The 22,260-nt window shown below is 42.2% G+C and overlaps 1 protein-coding gene across 1 annotated transcript in view; it reads right to left on the minus strand.

Annotated features, from left to right (window-relative positions):
• Nucleotides 1-22,260, minus strand: part of LOC143988073 (dynein axonemal heavy chain 5-like) — a 310,868-nt gene that overhangs the window by 61,164 nt on the left and 227,444 nt on the right. Inside the window, exons 78-86 of the mRNA XM_077487337.1 lie at nt 19,243-19,402; nt 13,661-13,757; nt 11,556-11,683; nt 10,427-10,686; nt 9,319-9,411; nt 5,527-5,639; nt 4,385-4,510; nt 4,179-4,287; nt 2,461-2,643 (exon numbers count right to left, since the gene is read on the minus strand). Coding sequence (XP_077343463.1) covers nt 2,461-2,643; nt 4,179-4,287; nt 4,385-4,510; nt 5,527-5,639; nt 9,319-9,411; nt 10,427-10,686; nt 11,556-11,683; nt 13,661-13,757; nt 19,243-19,402 — 1,269 coding nt within the window. The remainder of the gene's footprint in view (nt 1-2,460; nt 2,644-4,178; nt 4,288-4,384; nt 4,511-5,526; nt 5,640-9,318; nt 9,412-10,426; nt 10,687-11,555; nt 11,684-13,660; nt 13,758-19,242; nt 19,403-22,260) is intronic.

Below are 22,260 nucleotides of genomic sequence, written 5' to 3' on the forward strand. Positions count from 1 at the left end.
GTATCAATGACTACAGTGTGGATCCCTGCTTAATAGATGTTGATCTAAGCAAAGTAGGCCTCATAGAAAGCTTTATTTGTAGTTAGGGCAGACATGACCAATAGAATTGCACCGAGGAAGAAAAGTAAAAAAAAGAAAAATGTTCAGTACTACCAAGTTGGAAGCAGAGCCTTTATATGTAAGGCGCTTAAATGACTCCCGTGAGTTACATGGTTGATGCTCATCTCATTTGCCTATAGATCTAAAACAGTGTTTAAAAGCTTTCAATAAAATATGGAGGCAAGTTGTCAGCAGACTACATAGGCTTGGGAGTCAGTGGCAGCACCTTTGGGTGAGGCAGGTGCTAACTGATTAGTAATCTTCAGTGCCCAGAACATAGCAGTGTATCTTTTGGATTGGGATCGTTTAACATTAATGTGATTTTTAAGCCACTATTGCATCTTTATACCATCCCCTCTGTCAGATAAAAAGCTGTGTCCTAGTGCCTGTGCTTTATAAAAATAAAAAGCAGATTTCTAACTGTTTTAACAGCATCTCCCAGTGATCCTGTGACTCCAGGCTCTCTGCTCTCCCCGTCTGATAGCTCCAGTGGGCGGGGCCAAGATTCCCCTGCTGACATCAGCCAGGGAAGGAAAGGAGGAGAGAGCCTGGAGTCATGTAATCGCTCGGAAATGCTGTTAAAATAGGTAGAAAAAAATTTTTTTTTGTAAAGCACAGGCAGTAGAATACAGCTTTTTATCTAACAGAGGGGATGATATAAAGATGAGACAGTTAAGAGAGAAGCAGAGCAGCGCTAGTGATAGCTGACAGGCGGGGGGGGGGGGGGGGGACAGAGGGAGAGAAAGGAGAGCAGATAGCTGCGGATGATGGAGGCACATGGATGACATACGCTGACCATGGTTTCAGGGCTCGGCAGCCCTAATATATCATGGTCAGATAAATCAGAGGGGAGGGTAGAAACTGGCAGGATCGCCCAGGTATTTCAGGTGTTACAGGGGGCCAAATGACACAGCACAAGCACTGTGCTGTATAACATGCTTTAAAGGAGCAGGATCCTTTATTTATTTTTTTGGGTTAACAAACGTTTTAACATAGAGGGTCTCGGCATAGAAGGTATCTGCAAAAAAGGGTCAAGCTGGCCATAGCTGGATCAAAATTTGGACGGTTCAGCAGGGATCGGCTAATTCTTGATCTAAGTGTGGGTATTTATGTTTGACAGAAGTCGATCATTAGACCACCTTCTGTTGATTGGACACACTGGAGAACTTTTGTCAATCAGCGACGGTGGGGGGGGGGGGGGGGGTGTGTGTCATTCCTTCTTCCTCGCTTGTGTCGATGGGGGAATCCATTAATTAATTTTTTCGTGCAGCCCGTTGACTGACACATAAAATCATCCATTTATTGCAGCTTTAATCTAGGACTAAGGATCACTTAGTTTTAGGGTTAAGTTAAAGTCTAGGTTTAAAGTGTATCTAAAGACTTTTTTTTAAACATTTTGGATAGTGTAAAACCCCAGTCTTTTATCTGTCTTAGCCGTACTATGGGGATTTTTCTCTCTGTCTATCTTGTTGGCCATTGTCAAGTGGAATGAACTGACAACTAACTCTTCCTTACTCTATCCAAAATTAAAAAATGACTTTAGCTATACCGGTACTTTAGGGTTTTTGTCTGGAAAAGAGTTAAGGTGATGAGAGCCTTCTAAAAAAAAAAATTGTCTTGTTCCTCATTAGCCCTGCATTGAAATCTACCAGTAATAGGCTCTTGTCACTTGAGCACAAAATATCAATCCGGTGGAATTCAGTGTCATGCCTACCCTGTTTCCCCAAAAATAAGACTTAGCATGATTGTCGGTGATGGCTGCAATATAAGCCCTACCCCCAAATAAGCCCTAGTTAAAGTCCTTGTAGGTCTTACTTTCAGGGTAGGGCTTATTTTCGGGGAAACAGGGTAGGGCTTATTTGGGGGGTAGGGCTTATATTGCAGCCATCACCGACAATCACGCTAGGTCTTATTTTTGGGGAAAAAGGGTATATATAATCTCCAATTATGGACTTTAGTACCATTGCCTCTCCATAGATACTGCACAGATTCAGCAAAATGTTCATATTTGTTCTACAGAACATGATGTATTTGTTTCTCAGTACAGAAAAGGTTAAGTTTCTTTACTGTGGCACATAGTCTGCCCTAGCTAAAATGCACATCTTTTACTTTTTGAAGGCTAGTGATGAACCAAGAAGCACCAGTGTTTGAATAACCTTATGTCCATATCACATGATTGCTACAGGCAGTGCAATCCAGGGGCATAAAAAATAAATCTGGCCCTAAGCATAGAATTCTTAGTTGTGAATGTCAAAAAGCTGAAAATAAGGCAACGGGACATTAAAAAAATTATAGAATCTTGCAAAGTACACAATTGTGATGTATTCTGGAAGCAAAAGACATGTTAGATTATTTTCTTACATAGTGCATTACTTCCACCGTGTCTTCTGGTAGGTGACCTTTCATCCAGTCAATAGCTTGTCCCGCGGGATCACTCACTAAGATCCAGGAGAGACTGGCAATTTTATTAATAAAAATGCATGAATTATTCAACGCAAGTGGGTTTGTGGGAAGTCCTTTCTTCTCCAATTTCTTTATTTCAATCTGGATAGTATATGACATAGTTATGAATGAAAGAAAGAAAAAATGATTTATAAATATAAAAAAAAATTAAGTATATACACAGACACACGCAGATGCATACACTTCATGTTCTAGTGACAGTAGCCACCAAAAAAAAGAAAAGAAAATCATTTCAACAGGACACCAATCAGAAAAAACAAAACAAAAAACCTTTTCTAACCCTTCAATAAAAAGTTGTAGATGGAGGTACCCTTAAGTACTAATCATTAACCAAAAAGGGTTAATGTTACTTTTTACTATGGGGCCTTAAAACCTATGCCCTTAGCATTGTGAGAGCTGACTTACACTATATTGTCAAAAGTATTGGGATGCCTGCTTTTACACACACATGAACTTTAATGACATCCCAGTCTTAGTCTGTAAGGTTCAAAATTGAGTTGGCCAAGCCTTTGCAGCTATAACAGCTTCAACTCTTCTGGGAAGGCTGTCCACAAGGTTTCGGAGTGCGCCTATGGGAATGTTTGACCATTCTTCAAAGAGCGCATTTGTGAAGTCCAGCACTGATGTGGACAAGAATGCCTGGCTCACAATTTCTACTCCAATTCATCTGAAAGGTGTTCAATTCGGTTGAGGTCAGGACTCTGTGCAGGCCAGTAAAGTTGCTCCACCCCAAACTCGCTCATCCATGTCTTTATGGACCTTGCTTTGTGCACAGGTCCACATCATTTGATGAAGGGGGATTATGGTGTGGGGTTGTTCTTCAGGGGTTGGGCTTGGCCCCTTAGTTCCAGTGAATGGAACTTTTAAGGCATCAGCATACCAAGACATTTTGGACAATTTCATCCTCCCAACTATTTGGGAACAGTTGGGGGATGGCTTCTTCCTGTTCCAACATGTCTATGCACCAGTGCACAAAGCAAGGTCCATAAAGAAATGGATGAGCGAGTTTGGGGTGGAGAAACTTGATTGGCCTGCACCTGACCCAGGCCAACTCAATATTGAAACCTATGGACTAAGACTGGGATGCCATTAAAGTTCATGTGCGTGTAAAGGCAGGCGCCCCAATACTTTTGACAATGTCGTGTATCTAAAAAAACTGCAAGAGAGAATAATACTTGTGATGTCAATAGCAGACTGTTTTCAATTTTAACCAACACTAGAAAAATAACAACTGGAATTGAACTGGTTGCCAGGAACTTCCCTTTTTCCTATCATTAACATTCTACAGAACAGCCCATTAGATAAAGATATTAGACATTAGAGATAGCTATAAGGAGTATACAGTATATGACAGCACCTGCCCCTACAGACATTTCATCTCAGCTCATCTAATCGTAGATAAAGTTTCAGAGTTTACATATAATTCACCTCCCTAATTTCCAGAGGAAGTTAGTTTGCTGACCATTTAAGCCAACAATTAGCTACCCTCGATAAATGTGAAAAATCTTTTCTAGAGATTTCCTATGAACCTTTTAACAGTATATATTGGGCATTTTGTTTAAGACTATATCTATGACATAATACAAAATAATCTATGACATAATAAGACATAATACCAGAGTGTGCAGGAAGTTCATGAGGGGTAAATCCTTCAGGAGCATTCTCTGAGGCAGAGTAAGTCCACAGTTTTCACACACTGTGAAGAACTGTTTGGTTACTCGTATCCTATTATAAAAGAAATACAAAAATATTTTAGCAAGTGTAGTTCTCTTCAATGTATTGGAGTGCTACAGTATAACGTGACAGGGACGTTTCTTCATACCTTCCATCCACACTGAGGGCTGGACAGTATGTGAGATAGGCTGCAGCCAGCACACAGTTTGTGAGGAGGTCATTAGTATTGTTCTGGTTAATTCTATCTCTCCATGTTTGTTCTTGTGTTCTCAACCTTGAGAAAAAAAAATAGTACTCCATTAGTCTCCAAAACACTCAACATCCAAAATCCTCTGTTTCTTCAATTGTGCCGGTTCACACCTGAGTGTAATGTCGCTTGCAGCTTGTAGCTTGAAAAGTTATGACAAAGGCTTTGTAGGCTGAAACACGTCAACTGATTTTTTTTTGTTTACAATGTGACTTTTCTAATAAAAATGAAGATTTTTAAGAGCGACAACTGGTTGTGCAGGTCATCCTAATGGATTACTTCTCTCAGATAAATTAAGCCGCGTACACACGGGCGGACTGTCTGGCCAACTAAGTCCGTCAGACAATCCGACGGACAGTCCGTCCTACTTTCGAATGAACGGACTTGACCACACACGATGAACAAACAGTCCGTTGAAAGCTTGCGCGATGACGTGTACAGCACGTACGACGGGACTAGAAATAGGACGTCCAATACACAGCAATGCAACCTTCGGCGTGTAAATCCTTTCTGAGCATGCGCCATACTTAGTCCGTCCAACTAGCCTACTCACGAGCGGACTGTCCGCTGAAACCAAAGTTGGACGGACAATATTACGGAAATTCCGAAATACTTAGTCCGCCAGACTGCACGCTGAAAAAGTCCGCTGAAGCCCACACACGAGCGGACTGTCCGCTGAAATGTGTTTCGGCGGACTAAGTTGGACAGACAGTCCGCCAGTGTGTACGCGGCTTTACTGTAGATCCAGCACCCGTGAGCTCTTTAAAAATCATGTTGTATGTGTAGAAGCACTGAACCTTTTGTTTGCAGCTTTAAAAAGTACATGAGATTCTTTTGAACTATAAGCATTTTTCGACTGAAAACAAAGCACTCTCTGTCAACATAATGCAGCAAATGACCTGATGATCCATTATAGCCATAGGACAAATAAAAATCTCAAATATATAAGGTACTAAAGAATTTGTATCACAAGAAACATGATGTATATGTATTTCATACGGATTGATATGGAGCGAATGGAATCAACTGCACTTATAGCCAACCTCTCCAGGATGTCTACTGATGCCTCCAGCTTCTCCTCATGGGACTGCAGCTGCTCCACCAGGTGGTATTTCTGATTGATAGCAGCATCATATTCCTCATGGAGTCTGTCAACCTGTAACGTTAAGGCTGGCCCATTACTAATCTGTACACAATCAAGCAAGGAGATATATTTAAGGCGAGGAAAGACGTGAGATGATCACCATCCAGTCCAGCAACAAACTTCATGTCTGTGAGCACTTCATGTCACCTCATGCCTATGAACATACACACTATACATCACCAGCTGTCTAATCTCTAAACAAATAGCGACTGGGTCATATGTTACTTGCCAACAAGCATCTAGGAATGCTTCTCATGCATTCATGGGTAAACAAGTACACTCAAATAAATGCAATCTTTTCTAGTTTAAAAACACTAGAACACATACTTTCTGTCTATGGAAAGCTTAGCAGAAGTGAAAAAAAAAATACTCTTGACATCATATTATATACACTGCTACAAGACGTTATATCTGAGTCAGGTCCCTACAGGGGTGGACTGACAACTCATGGGGCCTCCGGCAATAGGAGATTATGGGGCCCCCAGGCAATCAGAGATTATGGGGCCACACAGTAGACACAAACACACACACACAGTATACACAGACATGTTTCTATTGGCTGAGAAGGTACTGGAGAGGTGGGACAGCTATAATCTCTGTATTTTTAGTCCAAAAGGATGTCGGTAAGGGACATTTCAGAGACAGATGTAAAAAAAAACACAAATTTTTACATACTGTCCCTGTTTTTACTGAGGCTGGCAACCCTGATGGGGCCCCCTAGTAGTATGGGGCCCTCGGGCAGTGCCCGAGTGGCCCAATGGTCAGTCCGCCCCTGGGTCCCTATTACTGCCAATTCTTAGCACAAAATAATGCAGTGAGGCATATATGAACACAGTATTAAACATCTTAAAGTGAAACACCAGGAATTGCAGTACTTTTAAAAATATGCTGATTTATATACTGTATCAACTTGAGGATTTCTCTCTTGTATATACTAGTTACATTTTTACTACAGCTATCACTGTACAATGAGAGTACAGCTATCACTAAACTACCGGCACGCTAAAAGGAGAGATACACAGCAAGTTCTCTGCCTCCCTCTCCCCTCCGCTGTCAATTCAAAGAATACTTTGCATTTTGTGAATGGGTTCACATACTACTAAGCTGACCATGATTGGGCAAGAGGAGAGTAGGGGTAGGCAAAGCAACCCTTGGTCCATGGTCCAGTGCCAGAGCCTTGGAAGTATAGTAATAGCTGTACTCCTGGTGCTCAATAAAAATGTAAATAATAAACAGAAAGATACGTTTAACTTCCATTTTTTTGAAATTGTATTATTTTATTTAAAACTTTTTTACACTGTTGCTTTTTTTGACCAACTTTATTGCTATTACAAGGGATAAATAACAGAATAACATTCTATGTGATAGCATGGGCAGTGACATATAGAAAAAACATGTAGCAACTAAAATATGCAGTGTAAAAAAAGAAATATTAACTGTGATATAAAAAACAAAAGTTCAAATTTGTAAAAAGATTCCAACAACAATCAATAGCAGCAAATAAGTGAATCTCATTAGCGTGTCCCATACATAGTCCAATCGTGAAAGTTAAATGCAGTATCACAATCAAAATAAGGTGCAATGTGCCAAGCCAACTCTCTTCCAGTGATATTCCGTGCCAGTGCTAGTTACACTAAATGATTACCTCACAGCTGCGAGGTATGCAGCGAAAAACAGCTATATTGCAGGGAGTGCTTGGGAGAGTCAGGGGGATAACTGCAGAGAGGACTTCTGACGGTGCCAGAGACTCATCCGGTTTCCTCGTAGATGTTACCAGCATAAAAGCTCAAGGGGAGAAATAAATAGCATCCACCATAGTGTAGCATTTAAAATCACCGATTTTATTAAAACATATAATAGTATACTCACAAGAGGAAAAACGAATAAGGCACACAGAGTTGAAGTCATTGTGTGACGTAACGCATGGGAAACCGGAAGTGACGTTTACATCTGAGCGAGACGCTCATCGGTCCACTGACAGCTGTGTGCCTTATTCGTTTTTCCTCTTGTGAGTAGACTATTATATGTTTTAATAAAATCGGTGATTTTAAATGCTACACTATGGTGGATGCTATTTATTTGTCCCCTTGAGCTTTTATGCTGGTAACATCTACGAGGAAACTGGATGAGTCTCTGGCACCGTCAGAAGTCCTCTCATCCCCCTGACTCTCCCAAGCACTCCCTGCAATATAGCTGTTTTTCGCTGCATACCTCGCAGCTGTGAAGTAATCATTTAGTGTAACTAGCACTGGCACGGAATATCACTGGAAGAGAGTTGGCTTGGCACATTGCACCTTATTTTGATTGTGATACTGCATTTAACTTTCACGATTGGACTATGAATGGGACACTCTAATGAGATTCACTTATTTGCTGCTATTGATTGTTGTTGGAATCTTTTTACAAATTTGAACTTTTGTTTTTTATATCACAGTTAATATATATATATTTTTTTTACACTGCATATTTTAGTTGCTACATGTTTTTTCTATATGCACCTGAATTTATTTATCACTGTATCCTTGATGTTGTCACTTGAGTGATGCACAGAGACACTTTGAATCAGTTGATTTTATGTAATGCACAAATGCACTTTTAATGCAATTTTATAAGCACTAAGCACTTTTCTAAGTTTACAAGCACTATTGCACTTTTTGTCTTGATATTATTATTTTTGATTGTGCATTACTGTTAGTTTATTTGGTATTGAGGAAGCGCAACACCCCCCCCCCCCCCTTGTTTCAATTTTTATAGTATTGAGAGCCAACTCATATAGTGTCTGCTGCTCCCGTCAGAATAGAACTGTGCCTTCTGATCAATTTGGCCATATAGCGCGGGAGCCTTTGAAATACATGGGCAGTGACAGGTACTCTTTACAAAGAGATCTGGGGTCTGTTAGACCTTATATCTCTCCTCTGCCCTCAAAAGCATTTGATCAAAGATCAAGATTGGTTTGATCGGATGCTTTACAAGCCGATAACAGCTTGTAAATATCAAGCTGAAACTGGAAGTGACAAAATCCTCATCGATTCCGGTTTCCTACATCACAGATGGGAGGCGGGTATGGACGCACAGTACCTTTCTCCCCTCTCACTTTATAAAAACACCAAGTGGCGTTAGTCCCGGGCTCCCTGATCGCTTGGGAGAGGCTGGTAAAGGCGGCAGGCAGCAGTGCAAGGAGGGCCTCCTTCTGTGCCTTATAAAAGTGATTGAGTGAGCGTAGAGCTGCTCAGATCATTTAAAGCCCATCAATGGCTGAAGATTTTGCTACCAGGATGATGCATGCATGCCGGCATAACCACTTCAACCTGTGGACATACCAGTACGCCCTATGGCAGTGGTGGCGAACCTTGGCACCCCAGATGTTTTGGAACTACATTTCCCATGATGCTCAACTACACTGCAGTGTGGATGAGCATAATGAGAAATGTAGTTCCAAAACATCTGGGGTGCCAAGTTTCGCCATCACTGCCCTATGGGATTGAAGTGATTTTAAAAAAAAAAGACTAAAAAAAAAATTGTATTCATTATAAAAATATATGCAAAGTCACAATGCATCCTTTACATTCTGTGAAGCAGAAGGAACTTTGTACATTTGTGAATGTAAAATAAATCTTTGTATGAAGCAACTAGAATTATAAACATGACCGTGCAATGATCTGCTTAGCTTTTTTTCTGATTAGCTTTTTACCTCTGCCTGGAGAGAAGGAAGATCTTCAGCAGTCAGGGTGCTCAGAACGTGATGATGAAGTACAGCAGGCTCTTCTTCATAATTGTCATTTACCTAAATAAAATAAAATTAAAAACAAGTAACATAACTGGAATTCGAAAGATACATAGCTCTGTAAAAGAGAAAAAAAAAGACATATTTCTAATTAAATTTACTTAAAGCTACATTACAAATCTTTATGCAGCTGTGCGCATTATACTGTAGACATCAATGCACCTGTGTTCAGAGCCATAAAAAAAGAAGAAAAAAAGGTACATGGCTACAAATGTGGAGTTTTTTTCCTTGAAGAATTTTTAAATGGATAAAACACAGGAAAATGTGCACGTAATACATATACTGAATATGTTTTTTTTTGACCCACTATGACCCTGATTTACTTAGGGGTCCCCGCTCAGGTAACCATAGTCCTATGAGGAGGAAACTGCTGTGAGGCTGCAGACTGGGAGTTGATCTGTCTTGACCCAAGGCACACTGCAGCCCCACACAATTCCCTGTCATAAATCAATAAGTATAATTAGTCTCAGTTTGCTCTATCCACGCCATGCCCCAACGTGTTTTACCCCGCTCCCAGGGCTTCATCATGATGGTCATGGATTGAGCAAGCTGAGGTTGCTTTCATTTGCTGATTGCTGATATGTTTGACACTGAGAAATGATGATGTGACTAAAGCAGGAAGTGCCATTCATTCATCAACAAGGACATGAACAAAAACAAGGAAGTAGCTGCAATGAAGTAGGAATTGAGGGCTCAGTTCCAATGAAAACTGCAGCAAAGCTTGCTAACATGCTTGTATTCATTTTAAAGTGATACTAAAAATCTTTTTTTTTTTTTTTTTCGTTAAAAGTAACAAACATGTTATACTTACCTGCTCTGTGTAGTGGTTTTGTACAGGGCAACCCAGATCATCCTCTTCTCGGGTCCCCCATCGGTGATCCTGGCCCCTCCATCCTGTTGCATGCCCCCACAGCAAGCAGCTTGCTATGGGGGCATAGAATGCATTCAGATAAAAAACCTTCTGCCTTTACAACCACTTTAACTACACAAAGCACCTACATTTTGATACACTCACCATTTTTGACTGCTCCTCCTTCATAATAAGGTCCTCCTTCTCTCTTTCTAAGTCTGACAACTTTTTCTGGCATTCTTTTAGTGGTACACAAAGCCGAGTGTATTCTACAATCGCAACAATAAATGCCACCAATGATGCTGCATCCTCAGAGCTGTAGCGAGCTGCTGCAATAGTGATTCCTCCTTTTTTTTTATCCTTTGTTTTATCACCATCAGTTTGTGAATATTTCTTAGCTGGAGTTATGGACTGGGGTGTAGCATCTGTGGAAAATGGACAAAGAACAATGCAGCTAAAGTTCCAACCTTCCAAATACACACGGTAAACTATGTGCAATTGTTGCATTCTTGTTTTAATTTTGCTATTTTTGGCAATTTTTCCTGATGTAAGATTGTGCTGGATCATGGCCCCACCTCAGAGCATGAAGGGGGGGGGAAGGGGATTGTGTCTGGTCATAGGTGGGGAATTGGAAGTAAATGAGGACCAAAGGTAGAGGGAAGGTATCACAAACAAGAACAGCAGGTGTGGGAGTGAAAGTCAACAATGTAAATAAAGGGGAACCATTACAGCGTGCCCCAGGAGGTACTGATCTCACACTGATCACCTGACATTCATTTGCATTCCAGGTGGCCAAATATGACAAAGACTATTAGCTAGATGAACCCACTGCAGGTAGATCACTGAGATCACTGACAATAGAATTGTACATATTGGTTGATGTAAGAGTTGCCTTTCCTGATTACCAGCATAGCAAATGTGTGTTGAGCTGAACATTTCTTAATGGACAGCATCAAAATGAATGTGGCTGAAGTGCCAGTCACCATTGACTGGAATTTGTTCTCCACTTAGTAACTCCCAAGAGCCCCTCTACCCCACCTGAGCAGGTGTTCTCACTCAGGAGAGAACTGATAAGCAGGAGCAATAAAAGCATTTTATATATTTATTTTAGTTTCAATTTTCAGAGCACATATAATTGTTTTTCAGTAGTTTGGTGGATTCACTAAGATGCATATATATTCTGTTCTTCAGAACTTAGCATCCAATTTTGTGGTCATATGATTTATAAGTAATTATTTATGATAGCCTAAAGCATAATGGAAGGTTCTAATGAAGTAAATTGTTATGTACTTACGTGGGGCAGCATTTTCCAGCAAGGAGCCTTCACCAGTGACACCTGTGGAACCTTCTTTTGCTTTACCAAGGTAGGCCTCAACATCTTTTAGAGTCTGGTCTGGAAGTCCATCTTCAAGTTTAGCAATCCTGAATAGAGTTACGGATCTCATGAACAAAGCTACACTAACATTACTACACAATGTTATATGATTATACAGTACATTAAACAAGTGGTCGAATATATTTTATATTACCAAAAAAAAAAAAAAACAGTATTTTTATGACCTGCTTATATACAGGTGTTTTGAAATAGTGAAATATTTATGTAACTCTGTAATAGGCATGCATTATTTTGGAGAATATTTTATATCCTATACTTGTGAGAGCATTGTGCTGTTTAAAAAAACACAATATACAGTATATAGCAGCTTGGAGACCAATGCTGGCCATACAATAGATGAAAAATCATTTGATCTCGTTTTCCTAAAATGAACACTCGGCCGTGAGAGCAAACGATTTTGCCATTGATACATTGTTCAATGGACATAAATGAATCAGTTTTTCATTTGTTTTGTCACCTATACCTAGTACAAATAGTTTGGGCGAGAAACACAATACCCTTTCAATTTATTCTTATTATTCTTTATTATTATTTGTTCGGCAGAATTTTCCAACCTGTTCCTTTGATTTATTGGCTCTGAAAAGTTAAAACCAGTTTTTTGCTTGTGCCCCTTAACTGGACAAAAAAACAAATGAAAGGTCCAAATTATAGATTTTCAAACAATTTTTTGGCTACAGCATGACCATCATAAGTGGTTAGTACTGGAACCCTGTATTTTATTTCAACTGGTTCTTTTAACAAGTAATTTGCTGTATGTTTTCTCATTGAATGCACTGCTTTGCTCTGACTGTTCCTGTTTCATTCCACAATGTAGAAAACAATTCTGGTAGTTTACCTGGCTTTTACCAGAAATGGTCCTAGTTTGTGTGCAACTAGTGGACCATGAGACTGTAAGGTTCTTCAAGAAGCTCTATAAAATATTTCTTCACTATATTAAAAACTAAGAAAAACAATTGGAGAATTGTTAAAGAGTTTTGTTGAGAAAAAAACAATCCCCTCCCCTCCATGTGCATTGCAAGGATTTTCACAAACTATGCTGAAGAGTCCTACCGGCTTCTGCCCTGAAAGAATAGCTTTTTATTATATCATGTCTTGTGATTCTGAATGGGAGTGACTTTTTGTATTTCCGATCAGCTGATACATTTGCAGGGCTCTAATGAGGAAAAAAGCAGAGTCTGCACCCTTTAGTAATGATTAACCAGTTGGAAGCATCTCACCAAACTTACAATTTATGTTGCAGAGAATGTCCAAAATCTGACTTATATCCTAGTGCGGACTTCTGTAAATATCATTAAGCCAATTACACAAGCAGGAAATTACATCTCTGTGGATGTTCTGTGCACCAAATGTGTACAGAGCACCTCCAAGTTGCATTATCGCATTACATTTTACAGAAATATACAGCCCTGCAGACTGAAATAAAAATATAATTTTTAATAATAATAAATTACAATATGACTTGTGTATTGTATATGCTATATTATTTTTTGATTTACAATATATTTTTCTCATTAAAGTGGAGTTCCCCTACAAGTCTAGTATTGTGTAGAATATTTAAATGTATGCTGAAATATAACATTTATTTTTTTCAGCATCAACTTTTCTTAACTAAATTAATTAACTTGATCTTATGAACTTCAAAATCACATTGCTGTATCCTGTCATAGAAAAAAAAAAAACAGAACATGGTAATAATTAAAAATGTATTACAGAAGTACAAGGGATGGGAATTTTTACTCTGAATATTAGGTGTGTTCTCTATTGTACCATAATACTGCCAGCAATATTAGTGCGGCAATCTTCTCCCACTGAGCTATTGTTTTATGACATGGGAACTGCCCCCCTGCCAGAACACTCTGATCAGTGGTCGCATCCATTGGCTACCAGCGCTGGTCAGATGCTTTTCCATTCGGTTTTCCAGCATGCTTGTCTGACAGATCGTTTTCTGATGATTTTCAGCCGTGTGTACTCAGCCTAAGTAAATACATTTGAATTTAACTTACTGATGTATCATATCACAAAACTTGCTGGTCTCCCCAATACAATATTGTATGTTCTTCCACCTTGCTCTATCAACTTTGTCAGCAGCATCTCTGAAGCCTAACAAATAAACAAACAGACATTTTGGTTAAAGGTATTTTCCTCACAAAACAACACTTATACATTTAAAAAAGCTAAGTGATTGATTTACTAAAACTGGAGAGTGCAAAATCTTCTGCAGGTATGGTAGCCAATCAGCTTCTAGGTTTTATTGTCAAAGCTTAAAGAGGTTGTAAACCTCTATTAGTAAGTTGTACCTACGGGTAAGCCTATAATAAGGCTTACCTATTGTCAGGTCACCTGAGTCCAGGTGACAGGTGCCCCCCATTGGGGTCATGTGTGCACCGCAAGGTAGCGGACCCTACGGCTGACTGTTGCAGATGAATCTCTAGGTGAGTCAGGAGAGCAGGTATTCTGGAGCACCAACACGGATTACACTGGGAGCTAGAGCATGAGATTTCCCAGGGCGCAGAATCTAAGAGCCAGTGGATGTTCACCAGAGGCCCCTAGTGGTGGGGATGGATTTAGCTGCAGTCTGGCTCCACGTCATGACCACCAGGGCCTCCCAGCTCACGGTCACGGTAGACTACAGGAAGGCAGAGAGGAAGCAGCAGACTGTGACAACAAAGGATAGTCAGGGGCACCAACCAGGTAAGGATAGTCAAGGAACACGCCAAGGTCGGGATATGAAGCAGACAAGGACAGTCAAGAACAAGCCAAGATCGGTAACTAGAATCCGACCTAGAACTCACAGCAAGGAGCATATGGAAGCCAAACACACAATATTGATCAGTAGGGCTGGCTTGCAATGCACAGGTTAATATAGTGTTCCCTGATATGGGATGGGGTGGAGCCATGCTTTGAGGAGAGATTACTTAAGCAGCCAGGTGAAGGGCGGCTGGTCTTGTAAGTTGAACACATGAAGAGGTAAGCTGACAGGCAAACATTACTGCGGATCAATGATACTACCCCCCTCTTATGAGGCCTTCCCCTCTCCCGCCTGGGCCCAAGCTTAGAGGGAAACCTCAGATGAAACCTCCTCAACAGACGAGGCTCAAAGACCTCAGATGCAGTGATCCAAGACCTCTCCTCAGGACCAAACACTTTCCAATGCACGAGATACCGAAGAATGTCTCTACAGAGCCGGGAATTCAGAATTTGACTAACCTCGTACTCCTGATTATCCTCACAAACCGGGGCCGTGGTAGGGAGAGGACGGCAGAACTTATTGAGGACTAAAGGCTTCAGAAGGGCAACATGGATAGAGTTAGAGATTTTGAGGCTTTTAGGAATCTGATGTTTGAAACAAACCAGATTCAGTTTAGAGGGTATAGTGTACGGACCAATGAATCTTGGAGCAAATTTCAGAGCAGGAACTCAGAGCTTGATGTTCCTGGTGGAGAGCCAGACTTTGTCCTCTGGCTATAGAGAAGACGGTTTACACCTGCGATGGTCGGCAAAGCCTTTGAATTTGTCAGCAGCTGCTCGGAGAGAATCATGAATGTCACCCTAAAAGGAATTGAAAGACTCCTGAGCCGTAGCCAAAGCTGGAATGTCTGAAGAACAGGTCATGGGAAGAGGGAGTTGCAGGCGTTTTCCATAAACTGTGAAAAAGGGTGATTCTAAGAACTGGTATTTACATGATTTTTGTGAGAGAATTCTGCCCACAGGAGTAGAGAGGATCAATCATCATGATGAGCAGAGACTAAGGTGCAGAGAAAGACCTCTAACTCCTGATTAACACTCTCAGTCTGTCCATTGGATTAAGGGTGGTAAGAAGAGGAAAAATTCAAGACAATATCGAGGGATTTGCAAAAAGCTCTCCAAAAATGAGACATAAATTGAACGCCCCTGTTGGAAAAAATATGAGAAGGAACCCCATGGAGGCGGAATATTTATCGAACAAAAATGGGAACCAAAGCAGGGGCAGAAGGGAGACCAGGAAGAAGAACAAAATGAGCCATCTTGGAGAACCGATCGATTACCACTCAAATAAACCTATTATTCTGAGACAGTGAATGAATGAATGAATTAAATACTTGTATAGCGCACAATGCGAACTGAATCGCCTCTAGGGGAGATAGGTGATAAAATCCATGGCAATGTGAGACCAGGGCTCCTTATGAATGGGCATGGACAAGAGAAGACCAGCAGGGGCTTGTGTGAAGGATTCAGATTGAGCACAGACATGAAAAATCCTTAACGTAGTCTTTGACATCTGAGTGGAGATTAGGCCACCAGTAGTAACTGATGAGCATGAAGGATCAGAGGAACCCAGCATGACCTGCAACCTTGGAATCATGTCCCCAACAGAGGATCTTAGCTCTTAGTTCAGTGAGAATGAAGGTCTTGCTAGGAGGAATTTTTTACTCCAGGGTGGTAGAATGGGCAACATGGCTCAGGTTCAGGGGTGGACTCCGCGTCCAAAGTGTCAAATGACTTAGAGAGTGCATCAGCCCGACTGTTGCAGGGACCAGGTTTGTGTGTAATCATGATATTAAAATGGCCTGTTTCAGGTCGTGAAATGCAGAGACAGATTCAGGAGGCCCAATCCTTGGCATTTGCACCCTTCTTGGTCAAGGAGATAATAGGTGCAGCAATGGAAGAGTAATTCCTAATGAACTGCCTATAATAATTGTGAACCCAAGAAAGCACTGTGAGTCCTTGAGGCTAGCAGGAAGAGGCCAGTTGGTAATGACCAAGACCTTTCCAGGATCCATATGAAGACCCAAACTCGAGACAAAGCATGCCAGAAACAGGACCATTTCTCCAGCTTGGCATACAGATTATTCTCTCTAATGTGCTGAAGTACAGTGCGGACATGGTTTCTGTGGACAAGAAGATTTTTCGAAAAGATGAGAATGTCATCCAGATAGATGACAACAAACTGATACAGCAGATGCATGAAGATTTAATTGACAAAGTTTTGGAACACACCTGGGGCATTACACAAACCAAAAGGCATAACCAAATATTCATAATGTCCGTCTCTAGTGTTAAATGCGGTTTTCCATTCATCACCTTCCCGTGTCCAAATCAGATTGTATACACCTCTGAAATCCAACTTCGTAAAAATGGAAGCACCTTTCAACCTGTCGAATAGCTCAAAGGTTAAGGGTAAGGGGTATCGATTTTTGATAGTCACCAAATTTAAACCTTGATAGTCGATGCAGGGTATCAAGGTACCATACTTTTTGGCAACGAAAAAGAACCCTGCTCCTGCAGGTGATGAGGATTTACAGATTAAATCTCTCTCTAGATTCTCGGTGACACACTCTGACATGGTCTGGGTCTCTGCGATGAACAGAGGGAAGGTACGACTCCTGGGCAGTGTTACTCCGGGAATAAGGTCAATAGCACAGTCAAAGGACCTGTGAGGAGGAAGCACCTCAGTTGATTTCTTGTAGAACACATCCCGGAAATCACTGTATGCCACAGAAATATCAGAAGATACAGATGTGGTAGTAACCAGAAGTCTCTCCTTGGGGGCCACCTTGAGAAGGCTTGAGAAGGCAGGATGAGAAACATGAGGGACCCCAAGCCAGGATCTGCCCAGAAGCCCATTTCACATGTGGAGAGTGGAGCTGTAGCCAAGGAAGGCCCATTGCAGTGGGGGTTGAGGCATTGGGTAGAATAAGGAAGGATATCCACTCCTGGTGGAGAATCCCTACAGACATCTTAATAGGGAGAGTCTGGAAGTGGATAAGGCCTCCTGGGAGAACAGTGCCATCAATTTCAGAGACTACCAGTGGCGTAATGAGGGGCAAAAGGGTAAGCTTCACGGAAGAAGCAGTTCTCCAGTCCATAAAATTCCCAGCAGCATGGAAGCCAGGTATGCAAAGATCGATTGAGGGGAAGCGCTTACATGGAAGAACACCGGAAGAAGAAGACGAGAAGGTGATGTTTCTGGGTCCAATACTCCACCTTCCAGATGTATTAGACCCGAGCGTTTCCTGGACAAAGCGAGCAGGAGTCACAAAAATTACCCTTGCCCCCAGAATAGAGATACAAGCCCAGATTTCTGCACCTAACATGTTCTTGGGAGTAGCATGGTCCGACCCAGCTGCATAGGTACCTGAGGAAACAGAAGATGCTCCACAGGACAATGGGAGGGGAGCTCAGACTGGCTAGGGCCCAGGGAGTGCTGGTGTCTTTTTTCTAGGCATCTCACTTGAAAATTAATATTGATCTGGTTACACAAGGAAATTACATCGTCTAGACTGGCGGGGATGGCTCTTCCTGCTAATTCATCTTTCACTCAGTCAGAGAGGCCATGTGAAAAGGTTGCAATTAGGACCACATTGTTCCAGCTCAACTCAGCTATGAGAATAAAAAACTGAAGAGCATATTGTCCCACTGAAGAAGATTCTTGCCATAAAAGGGCACTGGCCGCTGAAGAAACCCGAGCCTGTTGCTCGAAGATGTTTTGAAAGAGCTTCAAGGAGTCGGACAGGCTGGAAACCACAGGATCATTCTTCTCCCACAGGGGAGTAGCTCAGGCTAAAGCTTCATCGGAGAGGAGGGAAATAATATAGGCTACCTTTGCCCGATCAGACGGGAATTTTTGAGGATGGAGTTCAAAATGAATGGTGCATTGGCTGAAGAAGTCCCCAGAGAAATGGGTTGGAGTGGGCAGTTGTAGTGAATGTGTGGGTGCGACTGTGACTGGAATAGGTGTAGCCGCTGATTGTAATTGAGGTTGCTGACTCAGGGTTTTCAAGGAGGCCTGAAGCTGCTCGAAGCTGGAGGCCAAATCATGGAGGAATCGCATCACCTGAGTCTAATTCGAATCCTGGGTCTTAAGATCTTCAGACTATGCCTGGCAATGGATCATCTGCGGGTAGTGGCACGTGTCCGTGGCTGATCAAACTGTCAGGTCACCTGAGTCCAGGTGACATATGCACCCCATTGGGGTCAGGAGTGCACAGCAAAGTAGTGGACCCTATGGCTGACTGCTACGGACAGAGCTTTAGGTGGAAGAACAGGGAGATGCTAATGTAAACAAGCATCTCCCCATTCTGCCTAGTGACAGTGTCACTCACTGATCTCTGCTCCCTGTGATCAGGAGCAGAGATCAGTGATGTGTCACACGTAGCCACGCCCCCCACAGTTGGAATCACTCCCCAGGACATACTTAACCCCTACACTACACCCTAGTGGTAAACCCCTTCACTGCCAGTGTCATTTATACAGGAATCAGTGCATTTGTATAGCACTGATTGCTGTATAAATGACAATAGTCCCAAAAAATGTGTAAAAAATGTCCACCATAATGTCGCAAGCACAATAAAAATCGTTGATCGCCGCCATTACTATTTTGTAAACGCTATAACTTTTGCACAAACCAATCAATAAACGCTTACTGCGATTTTTTTTACCAAGAATATGTAGAAGAATACATATCGGTCTAAACTGAGGAAAAAAAATGCACGTGTAAGATGTACAATTTAAAATGTACAAACCTATGTCACCTTACTGTCATGCTGAATATTACAATAAAAAAAGTTTATAACCTGTCACAGCAGGAAAATTACATTATCCTTACCTCGCTTTGGTGGGGATGACTTTCCTACAGGTGAAGGCTGGAATCTGCTACTGGTTCTGCTGTCTGATTTTTCATTTAATGGACTTGGAGATTTTTGAAGTTCGTTTGTATTTTCAGATTTTGGGAGGCAGCTGATCATGACCAAAGCCATTTCCAAAATCTAAAATCAGGGGGGGAAAAAAAAGTGTAATAATTATTTTAATTAAAAGGCTCACCCAAATATGCAGCCATATTTATAAAGGACATACAGGAGGAGTATAAATAATTATGAGACGTTACTTCACTGGCCCAGCAATCTTAACAAGAATATTCCAGGGTTACCAGTCAAAATTTGTCACCCTAATAAATAAGTCCAATTTGTACTTGCAATGATGAAGAGAACATAGAACAGAACAAATACTGTATTTCCAGCTTTTTCACTGAATATCATTTCCTAGACTAAATGAAGGACATATGCATAAGGCAGCATTATACACTCTACGGTAATCAAGTAGTTTCAGATGTACAGTACTTCTAATATATTATAGAATAGGGATGAGCTCGGTGTTCGACTCGAACGGGGGCCGTTCAGCAAATTCAGAACTTTGTTGACTGTTCGCACCATATTCATGTGGCGCAAACAGCCCACAATGCACTACGCTATCGCAGTACATTGCTGGCTCATGATTGGCCAAGCATGCACTGTGACCCCACATGCTTGGCCAAACACAGCGCTGGCAATGAGGAGAGCCATAATTGCCTGTGGCCAATTATAGCTCAGGGGGTTTAGTACACGCCCCACACTATATAAGGCCACCAGCGCGGCGGCCTTGTGTAGTGTGTTGGCGTGCAGGGAAAGAGCAAGATAGGCAGGGACAGTGTCTTTTTTCTTGGGAACCTAGCACTGTTACAGTGGTTGTTGTGTGCCTCCTACACAGTATACACCTGAAGCTACCCCTTATTGCTGGTGTTGTTCTGTTTCTGTAATACAGGAATCTGCACCAGTTAGAGTGGGTGTTGTGTGCCACCTGCACAGTATACACCTGAAGCTACCCCTTATTATTGTTCTGTTTCTGTAATACAGGCATCTGCAGCAGTTAGAGTGGGTGTTGTGTGCCTCCTGCACAGTATACACCTGAAGATATCCCTTATTGCTGGTGTTGTTCTGTTTCTGTAATACAGGCATAAGCAGCATTTACAGTGGGTGTTGTGTGCCTCCTGCACATTATTTACCTGAAGATACCCCTTATTGCTAGTCTTATTCTGTTTCTGTAACACAGGCATCTGCAGCAGTTACAGTGACAGTAGTGTGCCTCCTGCACAGTATACAACTGAAGCTACCCCTTATTGCTGGTGTTGTTCTGTTTCTGTAACACAGGCATATGCAGCATTTACAGTGGGTGTTGTGTGCCTCCTGCACAGTATACACCTGAAGCTACCCCTTATTGCTGGTGTTGTTCTGTTTCTGTAATATAGGCATCAGCAGCAACTAGAGTGGGTGTTGTGTGCCTCCTGCACAGTATTTACCTGAAGATACCCCTTATTGCTGGTGTTGTTCTGTTTTTGTAACACAGGCATCTGCAGCATTTACAGCGGGTGTAGTGTGCCTCCTGCACAGTATACACCTGAAGCTATCCCTTATTGCTGGTGTTGTTCTGTTTCTGTAACACAGGCATATGCAGCATTTACAGTGGGTGTAGTGTGCCTCCTGCACAGTATACACCTGAAGCTACCCCAATTGCTGGTTTTCCCATCTCCCTGCAGGCCATTACTATGTCTGGAAGGCCAACAAGGAGAGGCAGACATAAAAGGGGGCAAGCAGGCTCTGTGCCTAGAGACAACAGTGCTGGTCGTGGACACGGTGCATCGTCATCAGCACGTGGCCATGGGACATGCTTGTCCTTATTTTCGGCAGCTGGAAACATTGAGCCACATCATGCCGAAGACTTGGTAGAGTGGATGACCAAGCCTTCCTCATCCTCCTCATCCTCTCTCACCCAGGCTCAGGGTACTGGCAAAGCAGCTGCCAATGCGTCCTCTTCCCTTGTCTCAATGTCATCAGTCACTCCTTCCCTAGACCCACCATGTCCTCCTGAGGAGTCCCCCGAACTGTTTGAGCACAGTGTTGGGTACATGCTCCAGGAGGATGCCCAGCGTTTTGAAGGCTCTGATGATGATACCCAGCTAGATAAAGGCACAGAGAGAGGGGATGCTCAAGAAGGACAGCAATCTGGCAGTCATGTTCCACCAGCTGCAGCATACTGCCAGGTTTGCTCCAGTACTGAAGAGGGAGGGGATGATGAGGTTACTGACTCCCCATGGGTGCCTGATAGGAGAAAGGAGGAGGTACATCTCCAATGAGGCAGGATGCCCTTCGGGGGCCAGCTTAAGGGCAGCACACCGCCTGAAACACACCACAGAGCTCCGCCTGTGAAGGTCACTGCCTCTGCGCGTTATTCCAAAAGTTATTTGGTGTGGGCCTTTTTTGAGACGAGTGCACCAGATCACACCGCTGCTATTTTCAACATATGTCTCAAGCGTATCTTGTGTGGCCAAAACATCAGCCGCTTGGGCACCACATGCTTGACCAGACATATGTTGACCTGTCATGCAGCTCGTTGGCAAGCGTACCTTAAAGACCCACACCAAAGAACAAAGTGGACCTCTCTTTTTGCTCCTCATCAGCTGGGATCTCCAACCCCACTATACCTTCAGTCCTCTCTGAAACCTGCACTGAGAGGAATGAAGGTGTAGAATTAGGTGTGTCACAGCCAACTACTTGCAGGCACTCTGCTAGTAGTACACCGACGTCCGATTGTACCATGCCAATTTCCCTGCCCCAGCTGCTGGACCGTCTAAAGAAGTTCACTCCCAGCCATCCACATGCCCAGCGATTGAATGCTAGCTTGGTTAAATTGCTAGCACTTCAACTGCTGCTATTTCAGTTGGTAGACTCAGGCCCCCTTCCGTGAGTTTGTGCAATGTGCAGTTCCTCAGTGGCAAGTTCCCAAACACCACTTTTTCTCCATGGAAGGTGAT

The sequence above is a fragment of the Lithobates pipiens genome, unplaced genomic scaffold, assembly GCF_037356315.1.
Source record: "Lithobates pipiens isolate NorthernLeopardFrog02 unplaced genomic scaffold, aLitPip1_a1.2 Scaffold_18, whole genome shotgun sequence".
Classification (NCBI taxonomy): domain Eukaryota; kingdom Metazoa; phylum Chordata; class Amphibia; order Anura; family Ranidae; genus Lithobates; species Lithobates pipiens.